At 39.6% G+C, this 18261-nt stretch overlaps 1 protein-coding gene and 2 long non-coding RNA genes across 4 annotated transcripts; 1 reads left to right on the forward strand and 2 right to left on the reverse strand.

Moving 5' to 3' along the window:
• The first annotated feature begins 2211 nt into the window (after positions 1–2211).
• On the forward strand, positions 2212–4835 carry LOC122046350. Of its 2 annotated transcripts, XR_006130261.1 has the most exons (3): positions 2212–2842; positions 3335–3400; positions 4517–4835. It is a non-coding gene; the product is annotated as an uncharacterized LOC122046350 (long non-coding RNA). The 2 variants fall into 2 exon arrangements; XR_006130262.1 differs by having other exon boundaries at positions 3335–4835.
• A 3926-nt stretch (positions 4836–8761) lies between these two features.
• On the reverse strand, positions 8762–10332 carry LOC122049286. The gene is made up of 3 exons (XR_006130907.1): positions 9772–10332; positions 9034–9247; positions 8762–8943 (listed from the first exon to the last, which is right to left on the reverse strand). It is a non-coding gene; the product is annotated as an uncharacterized LOC122049286 (long non-coding RNA).
• Positions 10333–11584: 1252 nt separating this feature from the next.
• LOC122046351 (homeobox-leucine zipper protein ROC2-like) lies at positions 11585–15617 on the reverse strand. Its single transcript, XM_042607000.1, has 11 exons — positions 15134–15617; positions 14682–14929; positions 14486–14603; positions 14211–14399; positions 13674–14126; positions 13480–13581; positions 13016–13391; positions 12644–12915; positions 12466–12561; positions 11998–12381; positions 11585–11926 (listed from the first exon to the last, which is right to left on the reverse strand). The coding sequence occupies exons 1-10, from the start codon at positions 15242–15244 to the stop codon at positions 12016–12018; spliced, it is 2331 nt and encodes a 776-aa protein (XP_042462934.1). The 5' UTR covers positions 15245–15617; the 3' UTR covers positions 11585–11926; positions 11998–12015.
• Between the last annotated feature and the right edge of the window lie 2644 nt (positions 15618–18261).

The following is an 18261-nucleotide window of genomic DNA, read 5'->3' on the forward strand; positions in this document are numbered from 1 at the left end:
AACATGTTGCATAATTCCCAACAATATCCTTTTGAGTTGTTAATTGTTGTATTTGACATGGTTAAGACTTAAGACCACTTAAATTAATATTAATCAATCAATAAAAAAAATACAAAATAGTAAAAAAAATTAGAATATAAATCTAATTTATATGAATTAATAAAATTTATTAGAATTTTTATAATTTTAAATATATATTCTATATATTTTATTGGGATAATTTAATTAGGATTTATAAAATTCTATTCGAACTATCGCATTTAAGTTGTGTTGATTGAATTAATCAAATCCTATGTTTTTTATTGTCACGGGAGCTATAGTAATCGCACGCTATAGTAATCGTGGGCATCGCAACTAGGGGTGTAAACGAATCAAATTGAGCCGAATATGCAGAAAAATTTACGGCTCGAATTTGGCTCGAAATAGGTATATTCGAGTTCGAGTTCAATTCAAAGCTCGAAAAATTTAAAATGTTTGGTTCGAGTTTGGTTCGAATTAGGGCTCGGGTTCGAGTTCGACTCGAAATATTCGAACATGTTTGTGAACTATTCGAATTATTGCTCGAAAATAGGTTCGAAAGGCTCGAAATTTATTTATTTAAGATATATTTAACTTATATTAATAAATATTAAGGCTCGCGAGCGACTCGAACAATATAATTGGGGCTCGAGTTCGGCTCGAAAAAAAGTTCAAACATGTTTGAGTTCGGCTCGAATTCAATAAATTCGAATACGAATCGAATATTTTTCTAGCCGGCTCGAAAAGCTCGCGAGCCGGCTTGATTCGTTTGCAGCCCTAATCGCAACGCGTAGGACGGGTCCAGCAACGCCGTAGGCGTCTCACGATGCCTCTGGGATGCTAGAAAATTGCAAAAAGTAAACAAAATAACAAAAAGAAGATTCTTAACCGTGATCGAGAGGCAAACGCTTCCGACGATGAGAAGCAGACCAATCGACGATTTAAAGAGAGTTTAGGGCTTTAAACTAAAAAAAAAAGGAAAGTTTATGCAAAGACACAAAAGCGAATGCATCGTGCTTTTGCTCGAAGCATAGTGAACACGCTTTAGAGAACTCATGTGTTTCCGAGGTCTATAAAGCACTAGTCTTGTGCCTTGCTGCGCTTTGCGCTTAAGCGAGTGCTTCACTAGCTTTTGACAACTTTAGAAACATCAGTTGATTTATGAGGTTAGCAGTCGAGATTATCAATCGACCGTTAAGTAGGATTTTGACTTCTTCATATTGTTTGTCTTTTTTAGCTACTCCTAGATATGTTAGTCATTTCCAACCCTCTGAAATGCTTGATAAGCATTCAAAGGAGAAAAAATAGTGAAAATAATAAGGGAGATAAAAGCAGAAGATTAAGAATTGAGGGGGAGGTTAAAGTTCAAAGTTGAACTTTTAAGCTCACACAGATTTTGAAACTTCCTAATGTTTTAGGAACTCAATAACATTGTTGGTGCAATAATCTAAGGGTAGCATGCTTTGAGAGGGAGGTTCACCGTAACGGCATGAGAATTGATCTTTTTGAAGGTAATATGTTCAAGGTTGAGTTGTGAAGAAAATGGAATGTAGGAAACATCATTGAGGTGTCGGTATGAGTTTGGAATGAAGGAGAAGAATGAATTAGTATATACTTTTTGATATATGTCAAAGGAAGAAAATAAAAGATTTAAGTTAGAAAATTGTCATTTATGCTTTGCTATAAGAAGTGGAAAGTTGAGTTAATGAGGTAGCCTAACTTAAATATATCGTCAACTATTAAAAAGAGAAAGATTGTTGATGTAATCGACCTCTAGTCAAAGTTGACTGAGCTCGAGTTGGCTCGAGTTGAATTTCGATATTTGATCAATATGTTTGATATTAAGCAATACGTCAGGTTAGTCAAAGTTAACCCAATAATTGATCAATATGTTTACTGGTCGAGTAATATGTCAAATAGAAGGAGATCTTGTTGGAGAGGAAGATTGTTAGTTCAATTATAAAATACGGCAAATTAAATAATAAGAAATAACCTTATAAAATTTTCTAGGAAACTTTAAATTTTTCGGGATTTAACCGGAGTTTGTATGACACATTTAAGGGGATGAATCGATTAGAGAAAACATGTTTAGAATAATCATTTAAGTGAGAGTTGATTGAGGAATTAACTTAAGGTTTAATTAATCTTAACCCTAAGTATATAAATTAAGTAACTGTGCCCTAAATCATTTTTGTTGATTCCCTTTCTTCGTCTCTCACCCATTTCACTCCGTCATCACCTCTCCCATCGCCCTCGCCGCCACCACCGAATCACCAACGCCGGCTACCGTAGCACCGATGGTCGGAGAACCATCCCGAAGGCCAATCGCTATCTTGAGGGGTCGCCCTTCTCTCCCTCACGGTTTCTCTTCTCCCAATTCTATTTCCCCGACGCCACAATCCAGATCGCACCGTCGTCGATCAACCAACCGTCGACCGAGCCCCATCTCCTCCACCGATCACCCCAGATCTATCCAGCCGTATCCTTTCTAAGTCATCGCCTCTACACGGCTTGGCTCTTGGCCAAGAGGGGGGAACCCAAACCCTAGCTTGGATCTCTCGTCACTGCACCTGCGAGCCACAACTCCGACCGCCAGAACACCTGGTTCCAGCCAACCCTTATTGGAGACCCAACCGTTCCACTTCTGATTCTCTCCAGCTAGGACTTGGCCACTGTTGGCTAGCTACAGCCACCAGATCCCTACCTTCAGCTGCCAATCTAAGCTTCAAGACCAGTGTTGGACCTTAGCCCTAGTTTGACATGAAGTTTCCGGTCAAACTATGTTGTTCCGGCGATCTTACTAGCAGATGAGGGTTGATTGGAGGTATGTGGTTAGTTTGAAGGTTGTGGATTAAGAATTTGGTTTTGTGGTTAGTTAAGGATGTGTTGATTGTGAAGCTTGATTTGGAGATCAACAGTTTCACCTAGCTCCGGCCACATTTCCTAGAGCAAGTTCTTCGACTGTGTGTCAATAGAGGAGCATCCAAATTTGGATGAGTCTTAGAGTTGGTTTCATTTCTACATTGAATTTGATTTGTTAATTGATGATGGTGTTAAGTTTAGTTGAATATGAATTGTTTAATGGGAATGTTGATTGTGGAATAGGGATGATTGGATTTGGTTAAATGATTCATGATGCTTAATCAATTAAGGTGGTAAGAGATGATGAACAAATTAATGAGTTGGTTAAAGATCAATGTAGTATCTGATCTCTTTTATATGATGGATTAATTGGTGTTACCTAATCAGATTAGGATTAGGTTTTGCTAATTGGTTTATGGTGGAATTTAGCTATAATATGTATCCTGTGATGCAGGACACGGATCCGAGATGAGCACTTTAACGTGAGGATAGTTTCAGTACGAACTACAAATAAAAGCGGGTACTTCTTGCCTTGTTCATTTAGTACTTTGACCTTAGTGCATGATCTATATTTAGATAGTTGCTATATTTACCTTGAGTCCTTGACTCTATTCGTTTTTAATCCTTGAGCTTGATCTTTTATTTTTTGATCTTGTATGTTGATCTATTTTGATATCCATGCAGTCTCATTGTTATCCATGCTATTTATGACCATATATGCTCATACTATTATGCTAGCGATATTATACCGTAGTATAGCTGTAGAATATTGAACTAAGTTACCGGCTTGATATTTATTCATGCTTGTGTATTTGTAAGATCATATCGTAGTATACGATATCGAGTATCCTACTTGACCTTGTTTGTTATTTAAACACTGGTCAGGTTAAATTCCTCTATCTGACATTGTTATACCCCCTCGACCATTACTCTCATTCTTGGTTGAGAGAATCGTCATCAATTGTTATTATATTTTATCGACTATTGTCTCCCACTCTTGGTTGAGAGAGTCATTAGCGATCGTTAGTATGTCTTGTTGACTATTGTCTCCCACTCGTGGTTGACAGAGTCGTCAGCGATCATGATATATATACGACTGCTCACGAGACCATTCGTGGGAGTGAGTCCGCGTACAGTCCATAGCTAGACAACTACATATATACCCTGTCTACCCACGAGACCATTCATGGTAGCGAGTTTGCCCGCAGATAGTGACTGTTTACTTACCCTGTTTGTCCAAGAGATCATTCATGGTAGTGAATTCGCCTGCAGACAATGACTATTTATTTATCTTGACTGTCCATGGGACCATTTGTGGTAGAGCGTTCTCCTGCTGTCAGTGCTTGTTATATATATTTGTTATATGTCAGTCATGTATTTGTTCGTGCAGGTTGGAATGTACTGTATGTGCTCCCAATTTATTGGTCACACCTAGTTGAGCAAGTTAATGAAGGATTATTATTGTTAGTTATGCTTTAGTTAGCAGACGATTATAGTGACACACTTTTGTAGTAAGTATTTTCCTGAGACTGTATACCTTTGCTCTCCTTATGTTATTATCATACACTATCTTCTATTACTCGCGGAATTCATTTGGACTCACTACTTGTTGTATTTTTTTTCTTCCTTCATGTAGCAAGTAGATGATATTTGTATGGAGTTGCTTGGAGGATCTTGCCTGCCAGTTCCACGTCGCATCGAGAGTTTTGTTTTTGTTGTTGCTTTTACTCATATTTTGGTTTTTTAAACATGTCCATGTAATAATTAACTTGAGTGCAGATTTTTATCTTGTGTTGGTCTTTTGTTTGGTTTAACGGTTGTTGTGTCAGGCCGAGTCGGCTCGCAGTCTATGTTGTTTTCACATCTAGAGTGGATCAAGTAGATCCCTCTATTGTCCAGGTTGGACACTTTTGGTTTTTTCCCCGCTGTGTGGCTATCCAACCGTGTGTTGTATATATATTATTCTTGTATTGCCTTGTGATCACGTATCCAGGTTCAATTGTATTACAAGGGAGGTGTTGTCCGATTTTAGTTGGACAACCTTATCCTCGGGGTGTGACATCAATCGACCTCAGATTAAGATTAACTAAGATTGTTTTGATAATGGATGGTCAAGCGAAGAGTCTAAGTGAGTCATGTAGGACTGAACACTTGGAATGAGAAGCAAAGTTCAAGTGGGTCATGTAAAATCGAAAACTTGGTGATGGTGAAATCCTAGTAAGTCAAGGTTGACCGAATGTTAGGTATGCGAAGTTAAGGTTTGATAAGTCGTGAAAAATAAAATGTTAGACACAAGAAGGGAAGTCCAAACAGGTTAAGGAGGAATGGATGTTTGATGGTGATGAAGTCCTAGTTAAGGTTGACTGAATGCTAGACAACAATGAAGGTCTGGCAAGTCAAAGTTGACTGGATGGTAGGCAAAGGTGAAGTCCCAACAGGTCAAGGTTGACCGGATGCTATGCTAAAATAGAGATATCGGTCAACTGCTATAGAATAACAATCGACTAATGAATCCCTAAACCACAAATTCGAGGTTTAAGGGGCTTACAGTATATTAGTCAATTGATGGGTATGAGCCATCGACTGATGCAACAAACAAAGAAAATTTGGGTCAATCCAAGAATTCGAGTGATCATCATCATTGATGTACACGATCAGTCAACTAGTCAACTGACACTGTTGGAGCAAATAGAAAGTTTTAAACTCGACAACTGCATTCAACTGTTGTTGCAACAGTCAAGATGGCAGTCGACTGATGACATGTATGCTAAGCTAGAAGAAGTCGTTTAGTGGTCAAAGCTTGACAACGTTTGAGCAATCGACTGGTAGGAGCAAGCAATCAACTATTAGGAGGATTTTGTAGGATCGTTGCGCTAAAGGAGGGGTGAATAGCGCTCGTAGCTTTCACGTTTTTCGAAAATCAATCGCGTAAAGAGTACATACAGCGGAGATAAGGAAGTAAATAAAAAAAAACAAAAACCAAGCTAACATTTTTTATTTTACTTGATTCGAAGTATATGGCGACTCCTACTCCAAGGCTCACACTCGTTGAGTGTTTACTTTAGTCAATTCACTAGCAATTCCGAATAATACAAAGATGAGTACAGCAAATTAATAATTTAAGTATTACAACTGAAAATTATACTGACAACGACAGTGTTGAAATTGTGAGCTTTTGGTCGTCAGAGCAGCATTACAACTTCGTTGGATCGTCTTTCGAGCAACGCGCAAGAGGATCTCGAAGATGAGTTGTACTTGAAGAGTTGCTCGAACCAGTCTTTTATAGACTGTTGAAGGTGCTGCATCCCCTAATCCTCGGACTCAATAACCTCCGCAATCTGCGCTATTTATCCATCCGAAGGCGCCTTTAAGGCACTCGAAGGCACCTTCACACCCAGCTCCAAGGCACCTTCGGCTGCTTGGAAGGTGCCTCCACGCCCTCCCGCACAAAGCCTTCGACCAGGGTGCTTGAGGTGCCTCCAACACCATGGTAGGCGCCTTGAGCACTGTTCATCAAAGATCAACTTGCGTGTTTCGGCTCCTAGAAAACACATTAGTCTAAATACACAAAGATACCCAGCAAAACAGAATTAATATAACAAAAAATATGGTAATAAAATGTTTGACAGTCTTCGAACTGTCCAGTTTTGACTTTCGGATTTTTCGAAAACCCTAGGTCGAATCGACGGCTACTATTCCCTCAACGAGAACGCGTCTTCACCTACTCCTCTCAGGAGAGTTTACCTATTGCCAAGCCGGTCCTCCAGACCGCTTAGACTTTTGCTGAGCGTCCGAAACATCGAGACTTTCCGTTGGACATCTGATCCCGACCCGTCCAATCTTCCACCTGGCGTTTGCGACTTCAAGACTTTCACCTAGCGTCCTCAACCCTAGGATTTTACCCAACGTACCTGCCAAGATTTTGCCCAATTCCCCGGACCAGGACTTCGTTGCCTAACCGCACCTGTCTAGCCTCAACTAGGACTTTCCTTTACCTAAGATCACTTAGGACTTTCTTACACACTTAGTTCAACTTGTTAGAATAATAATAACCCTTAACTTAGAACCCTTTACCATTATCAAAACTCAGGTTCGATCATCTGGTGTTCCTTACACCAACAATTTTCAGCCTCGATCTAAACCCTATAAAAGAGTTTTCGTAGAGGATTTCGACGCTGATTCTAGGAGACTTTAAAGGGAAAGTGTTGTTGTATTCCTGACCTTCAAGAGACAACAAAGCAACCAAAAGCGCCCAAACCAAAGATTCATTGTTGTAAAATATTTCATTTGGATTTTCTTATTATCTATTATATCTTTGTATTTGTTTGTATTGCTAGTAAAAGATCGAATTTGTAAGAGGTTTCTCCGTCAAAAAAAAAAAAGAAAGAGAAAGAGAAAAAATAGTGGTGTTATCACTAGGACTAGGGCGTGGAGTAGGAATTGGAGGTTCCGAGCCACGTAAAAATGATTTGTTGTGCTTGTGTTGTTTGCTTCTTGTGTTTATTTCCATTGCACATTAACATTTTGTAGACAAGCACGACGAACGACAAATCAAAGTAAATCGCTATTTGCCCCCTCCCCCTCTAGTGTTGTTACCCGTCCCAACACTCAGTTGGCAATGTTGGTGTAGTGGACAATGTAGCCATAAAGGCTTTCAATGCACTAGTGACAAAGGATCCACTTAGGTACTTCCCTCCTCAGCCTCTTGAGAAAGTAGATTCTCACCCTCCTTCACCCTAAGCCCCCTCACCCACAATATATTTACTTATATTTTTTAATCATTTTCATTAATTATTAATCTAGATGGTGGTTTGGCATTTCTCTTAGAAACAAAAATACATTCTCAAGTCAGAATTATGGAAGTGGGATGGATAGGGAGGAATTGCTAACATGTGTGATACCATAATAAGCAAATTTTGTTTTTTTTTTTAAAAAATGAAAGTGGAGTAAGAGGCTCACAACTTGAAGTCCTCTCTCTAGCACCAGCATTGTCTGGACCTGTAGCTGAACTGCAGCATAGAACTGCTTGTCTAAAATCAGTTTCTCAATTTGAGCAGGAACCTATAAAGATCCATAGGTATAGAAAATTCACCAGTTTGCACCCATCATAAACTCTTTCAAACTTCCTTCACTATGCTCTATAAAACATGTCATCTTAAATGTGCATGCTATCAGAAGTATGCAAAATCTCAATAATAAATATGCTGATGCTATATTGCTTTGTACATATATGTATATATAATATATAAGCTAGATTGGTACAAGATGTTGATTATCTACATGAGAGAGATTTATTTAAGCAGATGTTGCTACTGTAATTCAACAAAAAAGATAATTCAAATACAAGTAGTTATTTTCAAATCAAGCAACCTCTCACTCCTCAGTGTTCAAGCAATAGGTCACACGGTTAGGAATAAGTATAATCATGTGATATCAGATTATCAAATATTGTTTTGAGTTTGATAGCAGTTGTAAATGAACAAGATGTAATTATTTGTTGTATTCTATAATCAAAATTTTATTAAAAATAAAAAAGGTAATTGCAGCATATGGATGATAACTGCTGATACCTCACAGTGCATCATCAATGCAAAACTTGGAACTGGCTACAACGTTTTCCTTTATGAGATAAAAGATGCACTGACTGAAAGACCTATTATATAGATGCAAATTTCCATGATAGATAGGCATGCAGCAAAATAAGAAAGTAAGTCTTAAGCAGCGCTAAGTCAAAATTTTGCTAATGTGACTTTAAGCATAGTATCAACTGGAATATGGAAAAATAATGCTAAGACCAAATGGTAGTGTAATTCAGAAATTGAGGAGTTATTCAAGTGAAATCTGTAGTTTGACATACATTTTAATGCATAACATCTTTACTTCATGGGGTTAACATACCTTAGATACACTCTCAATTTGATTCAACAAAGCTAGTGCATGGCGCAAACTAAGAGAGTGGTACCATAATTGATGCAGTTGCTTATTGTGAGAGCCAAGAAGTTTCTTTGCATCAGCCATATCAACAGAAATACTCTCCGCAGATTCACTAAACAACCGCAGAATCTGAATGAGCACGCAGAACAATAACATTATTTGATTCTTCAACTAAAAAGCACTGTGAAATTTCTCTTCCAATACATTTGATAAGACTACCTTGAGAGAAGTATTGAATTGCTTTATTAAACCCATGATGATAAACGTGAACAACTTCATCCACAACATCCTCAACAAGATCTCTCTGTTCCTTCAAGAACTGAACTTCACCTTCATGATCTTTTGATGTCAACATGTGGACAACATGTGGCAATGAATCTAAACGGCTCACAGCTCAACTTTCATCAATCCTGGAAAGACCCAATTTCAAGTACTGCAAAAATGATTACAACAAAACACATTCAGTTTCATTTTTTTATTATTATTACTATTAACTTCAAAGGTAACAACATAAAATGGAATCAAATAAACTCCATTGTGAAGGAAGCAAGAAAAATTATAATTACAAATCACAAATCCAGCACTGTTCATTAACTTTACTGGGAAGAGAATGGCATGTCTAGGTATCAAATAGCATCTACAACAGAGAAGCATGCATAAATTTTAATAGTGACTCCACGCATAAGTGTATCTAAACAGGACTAAATCTATCCATAGTCCTCTGTCATTACGCAAATTGAAATAAAGCACACATTCAGTTCGCTACCAGAGTCTGACAAGTCTACTAACATTTTACACACCTATTGCATGATCATCATCTCCTCGACCACAGTAGCTGACAATGTTATTAAATGCCATCTTTCTTCCTTATGGTCGTTCAAAAAGAAAATAACCAGGGTAACAACAATTCGCGAAGGAACAAGGACAAAAATTGTAAATCAGCAAAAAGTAACATACCTCTGTATCAGCAGGAATCGGCGACCCATCGAAGATCCCTTTAGCCCTTCCGGAACTCATCGTAGCAAGTCGATTAAAACCTGGACAACTCATACCAAACATTCCGTCAAAAAACCCAAGAGCAATCCATCCAGCAGTCGTTCTACTGGCATAACCCTGCAACCGTATCCTAGGTATCCTTATAACGATCGCTGCATTGTGAAGACTGAGAAACAACTCGAGTTCTAAAAAATGCCTCGAACGAGAGCAGCAAAAATGCGGAGAAAATGGAAGTTAAAGTGATCCGCGCGGAATAGCTCCAGACCTTATCGACGGGCCACGAGATCGTCCGGCAGAGAAAGGGAGATCAAGATTCAATCCAAAGATGAGTGTCTGGAGGAAGGAAGAGGCAGAGAGATCAGCACAAGGTGCGGCGAAGGCGGACGGATGAAGTAGAGAGCCGATATACATTACGTGGCGGCGCCACCTGGCGGGTGGATGCGAACGCCTGCGACTGGCCATCATGCGGCTCGGGTCGGTCAGCCCATTTGGGCGATGAGTTGAACAGGTACGAGTCATCGGCATGGCGCGTAACGCTTGGCACGGGTTTAACCCTTTTCATAATAAAATAATTTTAAAAAATAAAATCAGTCAAATATTTTACGGTATTTTACGTAGTAAGTTTCACTATTATTCATACTCAATTTTTATAATTTTAAAAATACATATCACATTTTCATTATATCTCTCTATTTTTAATTTTTTTCAGATTTAAATTCAAAAAATTAATACTTTTAATTTAAGTTATCAAATTAAGATTGGAGGGCATGTATACATTAAAAAAGCTTACCAGAGTATATTAATTTTAATTCAAAATTATTTAAAATTTTTTACATTCATCCATCAGTTTAATCTAAAACTAACTAACAAATCTAAATTATTCTAAAAATTTAAAAGTTTAATTTTTTTTTGGGATATAACAACTCTTAAAAATATATTAATGATGTTGATTAGTGAATATCATTATCTTAAACCTTATAACAAACTGTGACAAATTTTATCAAATTTTTATGTATTTTAAAAATTATTATTCTCAATTTATACTATTAAAATCAAATTTCATAACATGAATATATTAAAGAGATTTTTTAAAAATATATTAATTTTGATTTGAATTTTAAGTAATTAGAAATTATTTAGATCCATTAGTTAGAGGAAAAAAAAATAAAGAATGATGTTGCAGGGCGCAAATAACAATTATGGAAGAGGTAGGAGTGTAATAGAGTCGAGCTGAGCCAAACTCTTAAATGTTTGAGTTTGGCTCGTTTATAATCGAACCGAGCTTGAGTTTTATTTAACGAATATATTCATGGTTCACGAGCTTATTCGAACTTTTATCGAGTCTAAACACGCTTAATAAATATAAATTATAAATTTAAATATTCATTAAAAATTAAATTATATATTTTAAAAAATATATAATATTTTTATTAAAATTTATAATTTTATTCTAATAAATAAATTTAATAAATTTATCTATATTTTTCATAATTAAAGTGTAAAATTTATAAATTCAACATCAAAATTATTATTTTTTAATTTAAAAATTTATTCGTGAGTTTACTAACGAATATGTTCACGAGTTAAGGATCTGAATATTGTGAAATTTGAGCTTGATTTATTTATCTTAATAAGTCTTATTAAATAAGTTTTTATCGAATCGAAATTCGAATAGCTCATTAACGACTTGACTCAGTTATACTCCTAGGAAAAGGAAACTGGTCCATGGGATTGAGCCGTCCATCTTGATAACTAATTGGATTTAGATCATGACTAATTGGGTCGAAGGTTTAGAGAGATCTGGATTATAAAAGAAAAAATGGCTAGAATTAAATTACAAAAAGCAGGAACAAGTAGAAGCCTGTTCTACGGTTCAAGTCCAATAACGTTACAGGACAAATTGGAAATAATAATTATAGCAAGTAGCAGTAGGACAAAACCAAGAGGCGGTAGTAACTAGTAAGTGATGGAGAAATATATTAGAAAGTCAATACCCGAACCAGCCCTCCTTGCACAGTGGTGCACGCACGGACGTCGTGGTTTTGTTTGCTTGATTCCACCGGCACCACGCGGCAAGGGAAGCACGAGGTGCGTTCTTGACTCCCACCTTCTTCTCCTGCGCATTTCGTCGAACACTAAGCACGCGTGCATTGTAAGACACAAGCGAGAGCTGGATTGGGCACGTACATGTTACAGACGATGTTCTCAGTGGGGAATGGTTTCGCCGGCGACGGATGCCTTGATTCGCTCGACGGTGCAGGCGATGAGGCTGTTTACGGTGGCGACGGAGCCGAGGGAGAGCTTCGCGGTGGGGACGGAGTCGACGAGGATCTGAAAAGCGACGGTGAGGAGGGAGCCGCCGGCCGCCGACATTCCTTGCGCCGCTGCGGAAGTCCCGTCGGGGAGGATGGCGAAGCCGGAGGGGAGGATCGCCACGTAGTCCGGATCGCCGCCGTTCAGCACCACGTTCATGGCCATGACGTCGACTGGCGCGTAGACGACGTAGGACCCCGTCGCGTCCGTGCAACTCTCTTGCAGTATCAGCATGTTCCCCTGGTTCGAGTTCGTGCTCTGCTTCCCCAATTAACATTTCACTGTTAATTATCACGAATCGTAAAATCGGCTTCATACGAGAAACTGCGAGATGGTAATTACATTGACACGGAGAAGAGAGACGCAGTTGCCTTGATCTTGGCCATTGGCGATGTGCGCCATTTCTTGAACGACTCCGCCGTTAGAGAGTATATCCCACTGCGATTAATTCCACATCGATCACGATCAGAGATAACAGCGAATGAATACATGCATGGCGAGCATTGATCGTATTGTGCACCTCGCTGCGAGTGGTTTCGTCGCGAAGGAAGTCGAAGACGCGCTTGGGCGAGACGGGGAGCCAGAAGGAGGTGGCGGCGTTGAGGACGATGCCCGGCGGACGACCGGGGTCGTCCACGCTCTTCCTAGTCATCACGCGCACGTCCTCCGCCCCGCTTCCCGACAGCGTTGTCCACTGATGTGTCGTCGACGCGCTCACGCCGCCGCAGAAACTCACCACCATCCTCTCCGCCAGCTTCAGCATGCTCTTTCGTCCTTCTGCGCTCGTTATCACTGCATGAATTGATGCACCGACGAAGAATCATCACGGCCGGAAAATTAATTTACAACGAAGATTAGTTCAGTTCGTAGACTGGGAACCGATCATGGCTACCGCCGATATCTGCAGAGGGGAAGTTGCTGGCCATCACGCTGGCGAGCCGCTCGCATTGGCGATCCAGAGTGCTGACCCACCTCTTGGCACCGAACGCTAGGCCGGAGTTGACCAGTGGCTTGTATATGTCGTGAACAGAGCGGTCGTCTACTTCGACGTGCTCCACCCACGTCACCTTGGAGTAGCCGTTGGGCATTTCCTGGATCAAGCAGCCGGAGGGCCTTCTCCTGCACCTAAGAACCGGGCCCGGCCGGAGGCCGTCGAGGGAAACGTCGACCACGGCCCAAGTGCCGTCGGGATGCTGCTTGCAGTACCTGACGAAGAGGCTCTCCCTCGTCGGAACGAGCGGAGAGGGAACTTGGAATTCTGCTGACATCTACGATCAAAATTCATCAAGTTTATAGGGGAAAAACTGATGGATAAATTAATGAGACGCAAAAGACTTTGAAATTATGAATCTTTACCACTTGCAAAGCTCCGTTGTAATTGCCTGCGACTCCGGTGGATAGCACTTCCAGCATGAGAGCTCTCGACACGATCCCCGTGAACACGTTTGACCATTGATTCTGCTTCATAGATTCTCGATTAATTTGAGTATTCTTGTGGAGTTGACTTTGGGGAAGATCGATGAGTAATCAATCAAAGAGTGGAGTCATACCGCGTCCATGAGCATCTCCACGAGGTTCATCTGGTTCATGATGACCACTGCCGTCTCCCTGGACGCCTCCGTCTTGAGCGCGAACTGCTTCGGCCCGAGGCCTCGTGGGAAGGCTCGCGCGTACTCCTCCTCGTTAAGCGTCTCCCCGCAGGCACCGCCGGCGGCAGCGTTCATGGTATCGTGAGGCACCCATAGATGCTCGTTGAGCTGCGCCATCCGGATGAGCTCCTCCATCGCCGCCACCGCCAGCTCCACCACCACCGGCTTCTCCACCTCGCTTTGTCCAGCCAGGCCCCGGATCAGCTCCCCGCCGCCGCCGAAGAACCCCAAATCCAACGGAGACCTCGACGACGTCGTCGGAGATAGCAGCGGGTAAGACGACGCAGCCGCCGCCGCCGCCGTCCCTATTGGCTTCCCTACGTATTTTGCCGCTATACCCGATATTCTATCAATCTGCCAACGCACACACGATCGAGCATTTAAAATGCAAATATACAGATCGATCTTGAATTCTTGATTCAATATGAACGCATATACTTCTTCGCGAAGACGAGCGTTCTCGATGCGGAGATGGTGTTCGTCGAGCGACATCTCGCCGAGGGCGGCGGGGCCGCCGCAGTTAAGGCAGGAGGCGTGGCTGAGGGCCTCCTTGAACCTCATGTTCTCAGCCCGTAGCTTGTCGTTCTCTGCGCGCAGCCCGCTGTTCTCTTGCCGCTCGTGTTGATTCTGCTCAAATTTGCAAGCTACAATTAGAAAATTTTAACGATCGTCGAAGAGAAGACGAAATGGTTGAATTATATATCATCGTGTGCCTTCATTTGGGTGCGCTTGTTCTGGAACCAGAATTTGATTTGCAGAGGCTCCAGACCGAGTTCTCTGCTCAGCTCTTTCCTCTGCTTGTCATCCGGATGAGGGTATTCCTTGAAGAACCTGAAACAGGACAAAAATCTTCTTTTCAAGAAGATGATCGACGTTTTGGGAGATCTAATGGATGTCCAGTTTCATTACGCTTCCATTTCTTGGATCTGAAGCTGAGTGTGGCGGTGGTAGGGCTTCTTGCGCGGCCGCTGGTTCTGGTCTTGGTCGTCGTCGCCGGAGGCTCCCTCGATGTTCTCGCTGCCGCCGGACTTGCTCTCGAAGTCCCCGTCCCGAGCCATATCGCTCTCCGCTGTGGTCGCCGGCGCCATCTCCATCAGCTGGCTGCCGCCGTGCTGGTACTGCCGCGGGATCTGCTGCGCCGCCTCCAACAAGCTCGGCTTCATGAATCCAATTGCCAAATCACAAACTAAAAACTTCAGGCCTTTCAGGATTTAAAAAAAAAACAAAAACAACTATCTCCTTTGAGTTCGATTAAAGTGCAAAATAACAAACCAAATCAAAGACAACACAGCTACAATAATCAAGAAAAAAATGAACAATAATCAAGATAAAAAATAAAAAGTTTATGTTCAAATATATACCTGACCGAGGGACAAGACTGAGGAAGAGCCAAAGCTGGTGCCTGTGTTCCTCCCCATCACGGAAGCTGCTGCTGATTGATGTCTTGCAGGTATCATGATCCCCACAGGCATATTTCTCTCAACTAAACCCTAATTCCACCGCTCCCCTCTCTCTCTCTCTCTCTCTAAACCTAGATATCTCAAGGAGGAGAAAGAAGAGAGGTGAAACAGCTCTTAACTATAAAAGAAATACTTAAACGTACACATGATCGAGAACAAGAAAAAGAAGACCAAGATCAGATATGCAGATACATGTACACGATCAGCGCTGAGAGTGATGACAAAGTGCTCTTCCGATCTTGCTCTCTTACTTCCACTGCCTGCATGGTTTCAGAGAAAGGGCAAGAGTTGGGGAAGAGAAGCCATGAGAGGGGGATCTGGAGGAGGAAGGAGGTAGGAGAGGAAGAGGTGATCAGGAGTAATTGCACAGCGCATTGAGAGGGTGCAATTGCATTTATTGAGAGGGTGGTGTTATTAGGGCTGAGAGAGAGTGATGGAGAGAGAAGGTCTCTCTTTTGTGGCCATCACATCTTTGTTTCCATTTAAGTCCCGGGGCACTCTCGAATATTTACGGAGTTCAAGCCATTGGTGATGTTAGGATATCAATTAGGACATATGCGCTTTTTAAATTTATCGTTGCATTCGGTGAAAATTTTATATAGAGTTGGACCGGTGATTTTCAAGATTAGTCGAATCACAACAACAACTGGATATTAATTATCATTTTCACATAGCAAATATGTGAGCAATTACAATAAACTAAGAAAGAAGGGAGCCTTAATCCAACCAACCATAAAATTGTTATTGTATAACCTTTAAAGTTACTAATTTGAATTGTAAAAATAGTCTTTTGTAAAATATAAGATAAATTTGTGTATAATAAATCTAATATGATCCAACCTTTCACTAGGATTTTATAATGATGCTGAACTGTCCTTTTAAATTGATCTTCTTTAGTAGGATAAATTTTGATTGTTTTTGCTATAGTAAAAGGGGAGGGTGTTTGAAATTCAAAGGAGAAAAACAGTATTGATGTGGCGATAAGGGAAAGTCCACCTGTCACGGGTCAGTGGGCACGGTATCGGTCAAAGTTAAGGCGGTCAACGCCGGACTTATGGAAAGAGCCTCGTCCAAAGGTGGTTGTCTGATTATCCCGGTCAACAAAGGAGTGGTCGAGCGGATCACCCGGGTAGTCAAACGAATGAACATCATGGGTCGGTCGGACAAATAGACAAACTCGTAGCCAGTTGTTTTGATCGGCAGGAAAATGAGCCGCTTGAACCGCCCGTCCGGCGCAAGGAATGACATTACACAGGAGGAGATGAGAAAATAAAATAGAACACTCTATCTATCATTAAATATGAAGAAGTCAAAACAAAGAAGAACACTTTATCTATCATTAATGCATGGAAGTCAAGATAAAAAAGTCTTTCTCTGACAATTAATATCATTAAATAAGGGTAGATGAACGATCACAAAGAAAAGTATAAGGGTGTGTTTGGTTCAAGTCATCATGTATAACCTTGGTTATGTGATTACCAGGTAATCACATAACCAAGGTTATGGGGAATAAAACATAACCAAATGTTATTTGGTTCAACCTAAGTAATGCAACAAAAACTTGTTTGTTTGAAGGTTTTAATGAATACCCTAGTTTAATATTTTACTGTATTACCCTTAGTTATAAAACCAACTATACATAATATTATTATTATTATTATTATTATTATTTATTTTTTAATGTTTTTTTATTTTTTTTTCCTGTATATTTTTTTATTTTTTTATGTGTTTTTTTATTTTTTAATGTTTTTATATTTTTATATTATTTATATTTTTACATTTTTTAATTTTAATTTTAATTTATTTTTTTAATTTTTAAAATTTTAAAATTTTTATAAATTTTTTATTTTTTAAAATTTTTATTTTTAATTTTTTAAAATTATTTTTTTTTTAAAAAAATAAAATTTTAAAATTTTTAAAACATTTTTTTTTTTATTTTTTTACATTTTTTAATATTTTTTTACAATTTTTTTTTTCATGTTTTTTCTTATCGGAGGGTATTTTTGGTAAAAAAAAAATTCGTTAACCCCGGAATCAAGAAAAACCTTAGTTTTCTGAAGTTTTTCGATTCCGGGCTGCATGACCCTTTTGCTGACGTGCCGGGCATGGAAGATTACTCGGGAATCATGGAATACCTAAACCAAACAAGGTTTTTGTTGATAACCTTGGATGTATAACTAAGGTTATCAAGAATAACCCCGAACCAAACGTACCCTAAAAGGGTACGCCAGGTATGAGGAAAGACAAGATTAATCTATTTCTTGATTATTCAATCTCTCTTCCTGATTTTAACTTGAGTGTCGGAGGGTCAACGTCAGGGACTCCTTCCCTGATTTAGTTTTGTTTTGCAGGTTGAGATCTTCATCCTATCAGTAGTCACCCCATCCCGACTTTCCAACTTCCCTCATTCAGATAGGATTAAATATGATGGACCAAGTAAATATTAAACTTAGGGCATCCGATTCAGCTTCATGGATTTTTTTTCATCGACGATTAAGTTAAATCAGGAAGTTTTCACCGACAAATGGTACAGAAACCCAATATTCTATCATTGCACGCCTATTTTTAAAATAAATCCCTATAAATATACCATGATCAATATCTGAATAACCATTTGACCCTTCCGTTGAACTGTACTCTAGGGTCTAAAGTAGATAAACAGTCAAAAGTGCTACGAGCTGCATGCATGAGAAGCATCTGAATGAAGCGATCAGAGTTATGAAAGAAAGACAGAATGTGCAATAACTTTGATTTTGCATATTCTGATGAACAGCATGCACATAAACAGTATATAATTTAATTAGCTTCTGAAGGATATTTGGAAAGGTTTATTTACTCATATATGGATATTTCTCATCATCATTGTTTGGTTCGTACACAAACGAACAATTTTGCAACTATGCAGATTAAGCATGAAATCACACACATAGGCACAAAAGAATCTGCAGAAGGTTTAACTTTGTTTAATTTTATGCTCTTTCTGTTTAAAATACGTGTGCCTCAAACACAAAGGTGTGCTTTGTGTTCTA

Source organism: Zingiber officinale, chromosome 2B (genome assembly GCF_018446385.1).
Source record: "Zingiber officinale cultivar Zhangliang chromosome 2B, Zo_v1.1, whole genome shotgun sequence".
Lineage (NCBI taxonomy): Eukaryota > Viridiplantae > Streptophyta > Magnoliopsida > Zingiberales > Zingiberaceae > Zingiber > Zingiber officinale.

Excerpts from the sequence above, each read along its gene's own strand:
- LOC122046351 (XM_042607000.1), bottom strand. The coding sequence starts at position 15,244 with ATGCCTGTGGGGATCATGATACCTGCAAGACATCAATCAGCAGCAGCT. Across the intron at positions 14,127-14,210 it reads ACGCTCGTCTTCGCGAAGAA|ATTGATAGAATATCGGGTAT; the intron begins GTATATGCGTTC and ends GTGCGTTGGCAG. Across the intron at positions 13,392-13,479 it reads ACAACGGAGCTTTGCAAGTG|ATGTCAGCAGAATTCCAAGT; the intron begins GTAAAGATTCAT and ends TTTTGATCGTAG.